The sequence below is a fragment of the Phalaenopsis equestris genome, unplaced genomic scaffold, assembly GCF_001263595.1.
Source record: "Phalaenopsis equestris unplaced genomic scaffold, ASM126359v1 Scaffold000761, whole genome shotgun sequence".
In the NCBI taxonomy this organism is placed as follows: domain Eukaryota; kingdom Viridiplantae; phylum Streptophyta; class Magnoliopsida; order Asparagales; family Orchidaceae; genus Phalaenopsis; species Phalaenopsis equestris.
In genome coordinates, this window is record NW_018165201.1 from 1,338,113 (window position 1) to 1,351,890 (window position 13,778).

The window sequence follows — 13,778 nt, forward strand, 5'->3', positions numbered from 1 at the left end:
TCCTCCATTTTCACTAATTCTGGGGACCCTCTCGAACAAGCTACACCAATATACGGTGGTTCTTTACTCTAAGTGATGATCATACTCGAATGACTTGGGTCTATATGTTAAAGGACAAATCTAAAGCTGCAATTATCTTAAAAAATTTTCACTCCTTCATTTTGACCCAATTCAAAATCGTCATTCAAGTTCCTCGGACGGACAATCTCCATTAGTACTTTAACTCTATTGGAAGAATTCTTGGTGAGTGTGAACATCCTTCATCAAAGCTCTTGTACGGATACCCCTCAACAAAATGGGGCAGCAGAGCAGAAAAACCGACGCTTTTTCAAAGTGGCTTGTTCCATTATGTTTCAAACTAAATTTTCTTAATGATTTTAGAATGATGTCCTCTTATTGCCACCTATCTCATTAATAGAATTCTCAGAAAAATCCATAACTTTTGGACCATGTTTTCCGTTTTGATGTCGTGTTTTTCTACCAATCGGTTCTTCTCCACGTTAGATCCCAAAATATTTGGGTGCATGGCCTTTGTTTAGAACATTACCCTGACTTGAAATAAACTTGATTCTCGCCCAATTAAATATATTCAAATAAACTTGAATATATTTGAACATTACCAGTCAAAAAGGCTACAACATTTTGATCCTACTATCAGTAAAATCTATGTGTGTCAATATCTTCTTTTCTAAAAATATCCCCTATTTCCCTTTAACCGCCTCATGTGAGGGGGAGCTATTTTTTTTGGACACTGCTTCTTTTTTGACTCTCGTTATATTTTGCCTACTCCAGTAACCACTATGTCCGAGAAACCCTTAGTCCCACTGATTCTGCCACTAACCAGACCAACATCACCTCCATCCACTCTTCGTGAATGTACTCGGTGTACCCAACCCTCAGCTGAGGCTCGTCCCAATGCTCCTACACTCGAGCCTATTGCCCCGCTACAAGAATTGGAATCTGCTCCAGCCGACATCCCCGAAGCGATGCTTTCTCAACTTACGGGGATCTCTCCTCTGATGAGGAGTTGAATTCCCCCATAGAGGTATGCAAATAGGCATGCACTCTTTATCCCATGACGAAATACGTCTTATTTCACTACTTTTCTTCGACCTACAAAACATTTACCACTTCCTTGACAGATTGTTGTTTCCCATCCACTTTTGAGGCAACAATGGTTGACCCGTCTTGGAAGGCTGCAGTCGTGGAAGAGATGAATTCCTTCTACTCAATCATACTTGAAATGTTGATCTTCCTCGAGTAAAGAAAGCAGTGGGTTGTAGGTGGATTTCAACGCCAAATTTAACTTTGATGGATCCTTTGAACGCAACATGCACGGTTGGTCACCAATAGGCTATTCACAAAATTATGGAGTCTACTACGAAGAGACGTTTGCTTTGGTAGCTAAACTAAATACCATTCTTGTTTTGTTATCTTTTCTCATGAACCTGGATTGATTCTTACTCCAGCTAAATGTTAAGAATGTTTTCCTTAATGACATTCTTGCAGAGGAGTATATGTTTCTCCCATCGTGCTTTGACTCAACCTTTTTTGGTGGACAAGTGTGTCGACTGTGGAAGTCTATTTATGGATTGAAACAATTCCCCCAGGTCTGGTTTGACAAGTTTACAGTAGTTGTTCTGGGCCATAATTTTTCTCAGGCCCAATCGGATCACATGATGTTCTTCTATCGCTCATTTTCCAGTCTTGGAATCTCTAGAAGGCATCCTGACCGCATCTTTTGAGATGGACTTGTGCTCTCTTCGGTATTTCCTAGGTATGGAAGTAGTGCAGTTTGCTCGAGGTATTAGCCTTTCCCAGTGCAAATATGTGACAGATTTACAAACCGAGACAAAGCTACTTTTTTGTAAACCGGTAGATGTTCTTATGGATCCCAATTAGAAATTGGCGGTGTTTCCAGTATTGTTCCGGTGAAACTCATTTACCTAGCCTATACGCTCCTGGACATTTGTCACGCAGTTTTTATGGTTAGTCAGTTCAAGCATTATTCCGACCACGATCACATCACTATGCATCAGATCCTCTACTACTTAAAAGATACACTTGACTCAGGTTTGTTGTTCTCTGGTCAAACCTCCACTCGATTGGGCCGGGCCCGTTCGTGATCAATGATCTACCTCTGGTTTGTTCTTATTCATATGGGAAAACATTGTCATATGGAAAAGTAAAAAGACAATTTGTGGTTGCCCGTAGTAGTGCTGAAGCCGAGTTTCGTTCTATGTGTCTGGTGGTATGTGAAGCCCTTTGGCTGCGCATCATGCTCCACTAGTTATGTATGTTTGTTTTCGTTCCTCTGCAATTTTTTTGTGACAATAAAGCTTGCATTAGCGTTGCTCATAATACAACACAACATGGTTGTACCAAGTATGTGGAGATTGACTGTCACTTTATCGAGAAGTTTGATTCAGGGGAAATTTGTATTTCTTTTGTCCCATCCGCATGCCAACTCGCAGATATTCTCACAATTTCCTTAGTCGTTGTTTGACGATTTCAAATCCAATTTGAACATGATTGACATTTATACTTTAACTTGAGGGGGAGTATTAGAAATTATTTAGTTTCCTTTCTAGTTATTTGCTATTTATTGTATTTCCTAATTTATGACTTTTTATTTATCATTGAGTAGTTATTAGGAGAGATTTGAGTATTGTATTTTTTCTATTTTAGAATCATTGTACCGTGTAGCTTTCAATAGCAATAATATTATCGTACTCAATTCCCAAAACCTATAGTTACCATGCACGAATTTGTGAGATTATGCTTTTCATTCTTTTTTTGTCCTTAATAACTAGTGCCTGAAGTCATGTTTGTAGTTTTTAAACATTCTTGTTATCCTGGGTTTCATATAAATTTTAACTGGGGAAACCATCGCTCTTGTGAAGGTGCACCGAAGAATACTTGACATTTTCTCGTTGTTTGTTTTCTAAGATTAGTTTTTTTGTCCTTTACTTTCAGAAGTCAACACCGACAAAGAGGTCCATGATGAAGCCACCAGCTATGGAGACCCCTGCTTTGGGCTCGTTTAAGAGGCGAAAGCAATCATTTATGGATGATTATCTTGGTTCGGTAAGGCGACATCTTCCCCAGATTATTTGGCAGATTGCTCTATGCTTGAATTGCAGTTTTATGGAGTTTGTCAAACTATGAATAACTATGTTAGAAGCATTTTACACAATGAAAACTCTGAAATCATAAGTTTTCTTTTGGATAAGATACTCAAGGCTAGAATTTTAGTTTTGATATGATCTATGGTTGAAAATATGTATTGGATGAGTAGATGTAATTATGGTTAAAGGATTAGGATAGATAAGTGCTACTTGTTCAAAAAGTTTCCCAGAAAAGTAGGTTTAACACCTTATACATTATTGAATGAAATAAGATTTCATAAAACATACCTCAACTAGTGAGGACAAGACTAATAATGATGAAATTTTTGTTTTTATCAAGAGATTTCACATATATAACGGATACTAACGTTTTATTTTTATGTTTTCCTTTTCTTTGTGAAGCCATTATATGTTCTGCCTAATAGGATGCTTCTTCTCTATTGCTTTCATATTCTAGTAGGATTTGATAGTGTTCCTTTACAATGACAAATTTTATAATTTATTGGCATATATTTGATGAATATATTATTGATTTTCTTTCATACTGATTTTGAAATTTTTTCCATAGATGCCATTAAACGTATGATCAATGTTTATTTTAAGCTTTTATAATCAAGTTGCTTACCTTACACTTGAACAAAAGAGAATATTGTTTTTAGTTTGTTTGTTCACAATTATATTTTGACTCAATTTACCTCTTGAAATTGTTTTAATGAATGTGCTAGGAATGTTGTCTATTTGTATAATTTGGGGGTTCTCAAATTCGTATTTCACCTTAAATAGGGTTCAAACCAAGTGAATAAAAATGGAGTTGAAATCAAGTATATTTGGTTCCATATACATTTAAATATGCATGAAGACTTGTGGTATTTGAGATGGAACAATCTTCGTGGGTGTTGATCTTTGTCATCATATGCATGGAATTATTAAATTTGTGGTGGTGTTGAAATTATTCACTCAAAAGGGGATTCTTTATAGTCAGTAGTATGCTGTTATTGAGTAAGTTGTGCTCTTTACTTCATTTGATGCTCTACAATTATGTCATTATTGAAAATTTTAGATTTATCTCATGGGAAGTTTATTTGGTTTTCTCATAATTGGAATTCTATAGTTTTGTCATTCTTGCGGGTTTAGTTGATGGCTTTAGGAGTTTTTAATTTTAAATTGTGATTGCTTGAGTATTTCATGCAATTTTTCTTAAAAATAAGGATTAATTTAAACTTATGATTGAGATTGATGATGTTTTAATTGTATCAAATAGCCTATAGGCTGTAAGTGTAAATAAACTTTAGTGTATACAATTTTTAACTTTTGGCTTGAATATAGTGTCTCTTATAGTTTTCAATTTTGCAGGTGCGAGTTTGAAACATGATTACTTTGAGTGAGGTGTAAGTGCAATTACGTGATTTTCAGAGCAATAATCATTTTATAATGTTATAAAGTTTGTTTTTTTTTCACTTTGGTAACGTTTTTTGCTTAATTTGATATTTTTAATTTTCTTAGTGCTCTTGATTTTGGAGTAAAGTGATGCATAAAAAATTTGAATTATAGAAATTAATTGGTTTGCTTGTTGATTTTTTTGTTAATTATAGAAGTGAGTAGTTTGCTTATTTGATAATTTGTGATAAATTAAAATATCAATCTTCCTTTACTTGAAAGTCAAGAAAATTTCCCTTAGTCATTTTACATCAATTTTAATTGGGGACCTTAAAATTTATAATAAATGGTCCCAAAAATAAGTATTCTAGATATGTTTTTCATTGAAAATACCAAAGGGGCTGAAAACTGGAATCTGCTTAAGTTTTAAAGTAAAAAGTTAACTCAATTTAAGTTTAAGTTTTAATGTCACCATTCAAGGAGATTACATATCACTAGAATTAAAATCCATAAAGCAAACTTTAGAAGGAAAATTCAGGGAAAAGAAGTGGAGTGAAAAATATTTTAACCAATTCTTCGGTCTCATAGCATATGAGAATTTGGATTAGATAAAATTTTTTCTTTGTTCTAGCAGTTCAAACCCAGTAAGAATAATTTCATGAACTATTCTTTTTGAGTTTTTAAATTAATATGACAAGCATTTAGATAGAGATTTGTCTTAGTAAATGACTCATCTATAATGAACTATCTTATTTTATTTTTACTTTATATTTTGTTTTTTTATGTTAACTTTTTGATTAGGGAATTGGAGTGCTTTGTATATAACTTTAACCACCTTTGAAAATCAATGCAATACTATTCAATTCACTTGGTACAAGCTCTCATACATTCCATGATTTATTTTCCCCCTTCTTTTGTTCTTACTAGTTCCTTATCCCAAGGGAAACTACTGTTGTCTACCACTAAATCTCTATATTTTTTTTCTTATAGCTGGGGAAAGGAAGGATTGGTTAACTACATAGGCTGAGTATACCCTTGGGATGACTTTATAAGGAACTTGAACCAATTTACTATCAAGAGTGTTTGACTGCTATGATTAATAGGTCATCTACAAAAGTAGAGATTACCACTCGATGCAGACTCGTCAAATGTTCTAATTGCGTTTCAGGATCACACTAGACCAACCATTTTTAAAGTTAGGTTCATCATCTTTTGGGCCGAGTGATTTAATAGGTTTTTTTTTTGGGTAGCTTTTTGACTGCTCTTATGGTCAATACTCAATTTTTTTATTTGGATGACAATATTGTAAATTTTACTCCTTGTTTTTCTCTAACTTTATCTTAAATAGCTGCTTTTATGAAATCATTATATAAATTCTGGTTGAGTAAGCAGTTGTCAAAAAAATTCTGCCACCAAAAGCAAAAAACTTCGGCTCCTCTAAATGAAGCAAAATTTCTTTGGAGTGTTAATTGAAAAATTTTTGCTTAATCATTAATGGTCATTTGTGACGATCTCAAAATCTTAATTTTAGCCCAATTACGTTTGAATAAAGTAAGCCAATAACAAAAAAGTTCTGCTATGCCAATCATAATGCGATGGCCTAAGTATTAAGGTAGAATCTTAGTTGAAGCTAAAGGGCTCTAAATAGGTTTAGTTACGTTTCTCATCCAATGGGATGGAAGCCAAAAATTTGAATTTATTAAAATTTCTAAGGAGAAAAAAAAAATTCACTCCATAAATCAAGCTATTCAAGAATGGCTTGTGGTCATCATTCAAGGAGGCTTTGGATAAAGTTTAAAGTTTTAAACCAAGTTAACATATTGGGACTTACATGGAGGATGCAACCATAAGAAGAGGAGATAAGTTTCTAACCACATTTATAGACCAAGGAATATGCCATTTTGAATCCTACGAATGGTTATTTATATTTTAGACTACGATTTTCAATAATTTGGTTTTATCAAATAGCTTATTTAGATAACTAAAAATTATATTATATTTCTTATTTTTAGGCTTGATTTGATTGTTACCTTTTTATTTATTGAAGACTTTGATTGCTATAAATATAATTTGTTAGTCTTTCAAAATTAACTAATTGCACTTCAATTGCTTGACATTAGTCTGCATTTATCTTAAAGAGCTGTTGTTTTCCCTTCTGTTTTACTCTTTTCCACTCTGTTTAAAGGCTAAATACAAAGGAAAACAAAGCGAGGCACAACATTCTGTTTGATAAAATAAGTTATTAGCACTTTTTTTTTTGTTTGAATGGTGAGCTCTGAAATTCAAATATCAATAAAATTATTGTAAATTGATGATCTCAATTGCGGCAGCAGGAAGTGAAAATCTCCCACCACTCAGCCACAACTTAATTCGCTGTTCCAAACTGCTTTCAACCATCTAGTTTTGTTGGCTTTGTGCGTTACTCATGGAGCGAAACACTCTTCTGTAGAGCTCACCAAAACAATTTATTTCATTAACTTGGTTACTGTATTATCTCACCTTTTTTCCCCCCTTTTTGGGGACATTTGCTTGCATACCGCCCAATCCCCATGTATTTACATATCCAACACCTTTTTTTTTTAAAAATATATATGTACGACCCAAATCTTACATATCACATAAAAATACAATATTTTAATTTTTAAAATGTGAAATTCATTTTTCATTGCATAAGCTGGCATACATGCATAAATGGAAATTTTAATGTTTGATATGTAAATACTTGCGAATTAATTGGCATGCATGTAAATCTTCCTTTTTTTTTGTTTTAATCTCAGGGGAGAAGAGGGAACCAGTGAGGTTTCCATTGTGTTCCCTGTAAAGGCATATCCAGAGGATTTTGCAGCTTTGTGAAGCCCTGACCCGATACATCAATTTTTGCGGTGAGCCCACTCTACCAAAGTTTCAAATGACGGCTTACGTTGACTAATTTCCTACACATGTTATAAACTTCATTTTTTATAGCCATATTCCATTAACCTTAATTTAACCATTAATGTGTTTTTAGGCCATATGCATTGCCTGTGTTCTTTAATATGTAGTTTTCAATTTTTGTGATTTCTGAATCCATATTTTTAAAAGCAAGAAACTTTATATTCATGTCAGGCATCTTTCAGCATTTATTCCGCAGATATGGACATGGCTAGATGGTTTAATTAATACTTTCGAAGATTAACATGCATAACCCCCCATAAGCACCACACACATATATCTATCTATCTATCTAATATAACCATATAAATATAAATGTAGGTGTTCTCATGAGCCCATGGATGACAAGCAATATAATTATAAGGCAAAATATCCCGCGGAAACTGATTGCTAAATTAATATTTTTGTTTACCAATTTATCCTACATCTTATTTTATCCAAACACTGATAAAGTTTGTAAGTGAAAATCAAATATAAAATTGCATTGTAGTTACTTGTAAGTTGCGTGACTTATTGAGGAGGAAGTTTAAGGACACATTAAGGAAGACCCCATCTTTCTTCCTTTTGCAATCCCGCCGATGCAAAATACAAAATATGCTGATAAAAACCTTACAGTTAAGAGCGCCTTGGACAAATTTTCTCTTGTATTCGCATGAGAAGGAAGTAGAATGACAAACTTGGAATGCAAATTCAAAAAATCAATAAAGCTATAAAATATTTGAGGAGAAAAAACATGAGAAATATATTTCTAAAGCTTATTGTAGACTTCAATCAAGTGGAGGGGGGCGATGGAACGAAGTAAGCAATTTGAGTGAATGCTGAGAAATGCATAAACTAAGCAAATTAGGGTAACTCTGGATATAATAAGGGGCCCAAGTTACATCAGTGCAATTGAATGATCAAGTTAGAAAGTGGAGGATGTGGGTGCAATGTGGGTTACATGTGAGGTTTTTAATAAAAATATATTAATTAACTAGAACTATTTAGTTGGGTATTGGGGGCATAAGCCTGCGGTGTCCGTATTGTAGCTCTTCAAATTCTCTTAAAAGCTGAATGATCCTAGAACATTAATGATGCATGTCAACCCATAAGTTGAAGATTTGTATAGGGAAGATGTGGATAAATGTGAAAGAATTTGTGTTCCATGGATAGAGGATTATGTCATTTCTTTAAGTTTGTGGGTTTGATACACATATAGTGCGATTTAATACTCAATAAATACAAAAAAAGGATTTTAACAAAAATAAAAAGTTATGTTTTATGCAATATGAGGTCTTCTAACCCAAAAAAAAAAAAGTATTAAGTTATGGGCTTTAAATCCTTGAGAGGGAACTATCCAATGGTGATGTTAGTAGTTCCATATACATACTTGTTCTAAAGATTGAAAGGCATGATCATGAAAATTCTCAATAATCCCAGGGATAGTGCTGGACTAGACTTATAATATCCCATAAATGTACATGTCTTAAAAATTAATGTATGATTGGGGATTAAGATTTCATTAAATCTTGAGAGGATAGCTTATACTAGATGAAAGTTCTCAATAATCCCAGGGATAGTGCTGGCCTAGACTCATGATATCCCATAAATGTACATGTCTTAAAAATTAATGTAAGATTGGGGTTTAAGATTTAATTAAATCTTGAGAGAGTAGCCTATACTAGACTCATAATACTTAAGAAAGGTCTATCTAGAACTTTATACAACCTAGACCCTATGGCCAAATAGACAATAAGTGTATTCTTCCACTCTTAGGAAAGATGCCAATTATGAAACTGACAACCTTAACCATAAAATTGTTGAGAAGTTGATAAATATTATATATGTCAAGAATTTCACTAGACTCGCCTATGTCTTTACAAAATTAATGTCATTATGTTTATGTGTATGAAGACTTACACAATGGACTAACTCTTATGACTAAGATGCATATGTGGCATGGTGAAATTAAATGTTTAAGTAGTTGTCAATGTTAACTTGAACTCAATTATATGTAGATTCATAAGTTAGCAAATGTTATAGAAATGCATAATTGAATAGGTTAAGAATGTACCCTCCAACAACTAGCTTTACTTGGGGTAAGAGTGGCTTAGTGTGGTTAATGCGTAGTTGTTATTGGTCAACTAATGATCACTTAGGCTACCAAGATATAAAAAACCATGCAAGACGGATGATGAGTGGGAGCGATATGTATGCCTCTTATAGGGCTATGAATATAAGGTTTTAAATGTTGGATGACTGGTTGGAGAAAAATGTTTATTGTAAACTTCGAGTTATCTATGATGGACACTACAAGAAAAGAGTCTTATTTCATACAACCTAAAAACCATTAGAAACTTTCCAAAAGCCATTGGGTTTTCGATTTTGGATTGCTTAATGTTGTCTTTGGGAACGTAGGTAAAACACTTGTCTGTAATTATTTTACCGACAGACTTACCTACGAATTCTATGTGTCGACTGTTTCATGACGATAGAACACCAAAAAATGGACTTTTTAGTCCGGTTATGACCAACAACAAAGCATGGTGGATGATGTGAAGAAAGCTCGGGGCTAACGACAATCTTTGGAATGTTACTATCAATCCGTGATAAATTTTCCACAAGTACTCTTAGAAGTGGTGCTGATTTCTCAATTTTGTTTCTTCTGAAAGTATTTTTGTTTTGCCTGAAGGGATGTCATCATTTAAGAACATATGATGACAATCAAATCATGAATTCTTTGTCATGTAGAAGCATAAATGCATTAGGTGAATCCTTGCAGTATGAACAAGACAATTTTTCCACAGTGTTCTACCTAGTTAACATGTCATACATAGAAAAATCACTTATTATCTATATTAAAGCTGGTTCCATTTGAAAATTATGTTTCATTGAAATATCATATGTCGTGACACCTCTTTCCTAGAAAATATGAAGCTTATCTATCAAGGACTGCAATTATATATCAATCATATCTTTAGGCCTACTAAGACCTGATATAATCAGTGTCAGGAAAAGAATGATGCTGTCATGCACATCTTAGATATTGTATGGTGTAATTGATCACTGTCCAACAAGAGTAGGGCAACACAACCTGACTGTACTATGAGAAGCCATAATAGTGTAAGCCAAGTTGCACATTACGTGCCTCTGCAACGAATTTAGGATGTGCGGTTAAAATATTTTCATGCCTCTCCATCTGCAGAACGACTCGTTGAGCTGATTTTATCTGATTTGCTACGGTGTCACGTCATATACGTAGCAATCCACATCGAAGAAAATAATCTCTAAAAACGTAGAGTAAGTGATATATAGAAGAGCCGTTTGTATGAAACATTCTTTAGCTTCTTACTTTTTCTGCTCTGAGGTTTGAATCTAGGAGAATAACAAAATCTGCACTGAGTCTCTATTTCACTGGACTTGTAAAAGAGCATACATCCATTCACACAACAATCAATTTCATGTGCTTTAAGCCTTAATTTGGAGACGAATTTTTTCGCCCTGTTTAAGTCTTTCGGAATTAAATTTTCCTATGGAATTGTCTCTTTCAATAATCCTGCAAACTGATTGAAGCACTCTTGTGACATGTTAAACTTGGATTTAATTTTTAGCATGAGAGCTACAAATAACTCAAAATAGGATGTGCAACCCTCCCACAGCGGCCTTTGAGCCATTTTTCAGTAAATCATAAAATTCATGAGCTTCGTGGTTTGGTGTTTTTTCCTCTACTCAACTCAAATAATAATATCATATGCCATCGAAGACCATTTCCTCAAATCGAATCAATTGAAATTCAGGTTGAGATTCATAGCTACTCGAAGGAGAAGCACTTCATATTGTAGGGTCAATCTCGCCATGTGAAATCCAAATCAACAACCTAGTTTAAATGACTTCATCTGGCATTAAGTGTTCTATTTTTGTGTTTTGAACATGATAAACGAAGACGTCGGAAGATCAGATGTCTTTGCCACGAAGTTCTCGATTCCGTCCAAGAACTCAGTGATTCATTTTCTATCTGAAGAAAGTTTATTGTACATCCACGTCCTTAATGTACGAATATCCATAGATAACATGAACCATCTAAAAAATTAACACAATCAACACATCATTAAGTGCAATTAACATAGATCAATTAAACATAATCGTGTATGACTTTTAGGTGTTACCTTTTAGTCTAAGGAAGAAAATTTCATTAAATAAATAATGTTTTACATGACTTACAAACAAAATAAGAAAGTTATGGTGCCATGAAGGGTAACAAAAAATCTTTGACATTTGTAATTTTGTAATGTTTCAAGTTAGGGCATTAAAGGATTGATTGAGAGTTTTGTGACATTTGTCTTTCGAGGGCTAGTTCGAGTAGTGCGGAATCGAGAGTTTTATTTCATTTTTTTTTATGTATATATACTCTAGTATCTCGATAAGCTCTCGTGTCGAGTCTGACTTAAGCTCATGTAATATACGAGCTCAAATCTAAGCTTGAGCTCAAACTCATGGCTTGATAAGCTCATCTTGCGAGCACATTAATGACACAACAAATTAAGGAGAAACAATCTCATCTTCAAAGAATATCATCTACCATTTGTGAGCACATTAAAGATACATTAGAATGGAAATTGAACTTAGTCACTCTATTTTCTTACCTTAGCAGCGGGTCCTTATTAAAATGATCTTTTGTCCATGGAGATGTTTATTTTTCTATAACGAAAAATTGTTTGGTGCATACATTCAAAGTTATATGATTTTTTTTTATTTTCGAAAATTTACATACATACCGCCCAATTCTTTGTGTATTTATATATCTAACACAAACTTTAATTTTTACAAACATAACACCTTGCCTATGCATGAAAATGTGTGCTTCACTTTTAAGAAGTTAACATATTGTTATTTACAGATCTAGCATACATACATTTTTTAGCAACAAAATTTATCATAAAAGCTTGTGAAACATTGCTATTTAAAAGTCTAGCGCCCGCTTTCATTCATTTTTCAAATTCTTACACATTAAAAAGTCATGATAAACCTCGAACCAATATTTTTTATTTTTATCAAATTCTTATTGGTTTGATCATGACATATAAAAACATTGCTTCTACCGTTCAAAAATATCATGTGTGCTGGATTTTGTAAATAGCAAAATTAAAAGTTCAAAATTTTCCTAAATCACACAAACTGAAAATGTGGAAAAAGTAACGGTTCAATTTACATAAAAACTTCGAGGAATGATTGAATCTAGAATATCTTCAATTAGAGTGTAAGAAATCACCATTTGGTGCATCTTAGCAAATTGAAACAACAATAATAAATATATTCTAAGATGTAGGACTAGGGCTGTCAAAACATCTCGTGTTCGGCTCGTTAAGAAGGTCATGTTCGGCTCGTTAGTTAAGTTAACGAGCCGAACATGTTAAAAAAAAATTTAATTATCTATATAATATTGATGAGTAGTATTAAAAAAAATTAATTGACTACAATCCTACAAAGATTTGTAATCAATTAAAATTATTAATTAAAAAAATAGAATAAAAATAATTAAATTAGATTCAAATGATGTTTTATATAAAGAATATTTTTTAAATCTTGTCCTAACCCTTAACATCTTAATGGCTACATGATTAGGGTTATGAAAACAACTTTTTGTTTGTGAACAGCTCGTGTTCGACTCATTAAGCAAACGAGCCGAATAAGAACATATTTTTTTAGCTCGAAATATAAACAAGCGACCAAAGGTACTAAAGAATTGCACAATCTTTGTGATTGTTTTTTACGTTTATACCATTCAAAATTTCATTTCACTAAAGATATACCATCTTTTTAGTTTTAATAATGTGAAATACGGTTTTCATGTATAGGTAAGGGGGTATGCATGTAAAATTAAAGGTGTTAGATATGTAAATAATAAAATACATAAGCAGCGAGTGAAATGCTGCTTTTCTTATATATTTTTTTGAATAAATTTGAGCGAATTTAATTATTTTTTAATTTAAAAATCTAAAAAAATTTTAGTTTTAGTTTTAAATTTATTTTAATTTTATTTAAATTTTATTTTATATTTTGATTATTATATCTGTTAAATTTTAAATTAATATTAAGCTTTAATCTACCATCTTAACGTCTCTGTTCATGAATTAAGTCATGAATTAAGAAGAAAATTGTTTGATTTTTAGTTTATTTATTTAATATTTTTTAATCGATGATATAAACAATTATCTAATCTTAAATTAATTCACCTCTTACAACTTAAACCCATACCCATTAGCTTGAGGCCCGCAACAATGAAATATTTTGAAAATTATATATAATTAATTTATATTTATATACACTTTTTCTTAAATTAATATATCTATATATATATATATA

At 32.6% G+C, this 13,778-nt stretch overlaps 1 protein-coding gene across 2 annotated transcripts in view; it reads left to right on the top strand.

Moving 5' to 3' along the window:
• The window catches only part of LOC110030861 (probable chromatin-remodeling complex ATPase chain), a 23,074-nt gene extending 15,470 nt beyond the window's left edge, over window positions 1-7,604 (top strand). The window contains exons 24-26 of one of the 2 annotated variants that reach the window (XM_020733813.1): window positions 2,977-3,087; window positions 4,482-4,516; window positions 7,283-7,604. In XM_020733813.1, the coding sequence (XP_020589472.1) occupies window positions 2,977-3,087; window positions 4,482-4,493 (123 nt within the window). In that variant the 3' untranslated portion in view covers window positions 4,494-4,516; window positions 7,283-7,604. The remainder of the gene's footprint in view (window positions 1-2,976; window positions 3,088-4,481; window positions 4,517-7,282) is intronic. The other variant, XM_020733812.1, reaches the window with a different exon arrangement.
• The last annotated feature ends 6,174 nt before the right edge of the window (window positions 7,605-13,778 follow it).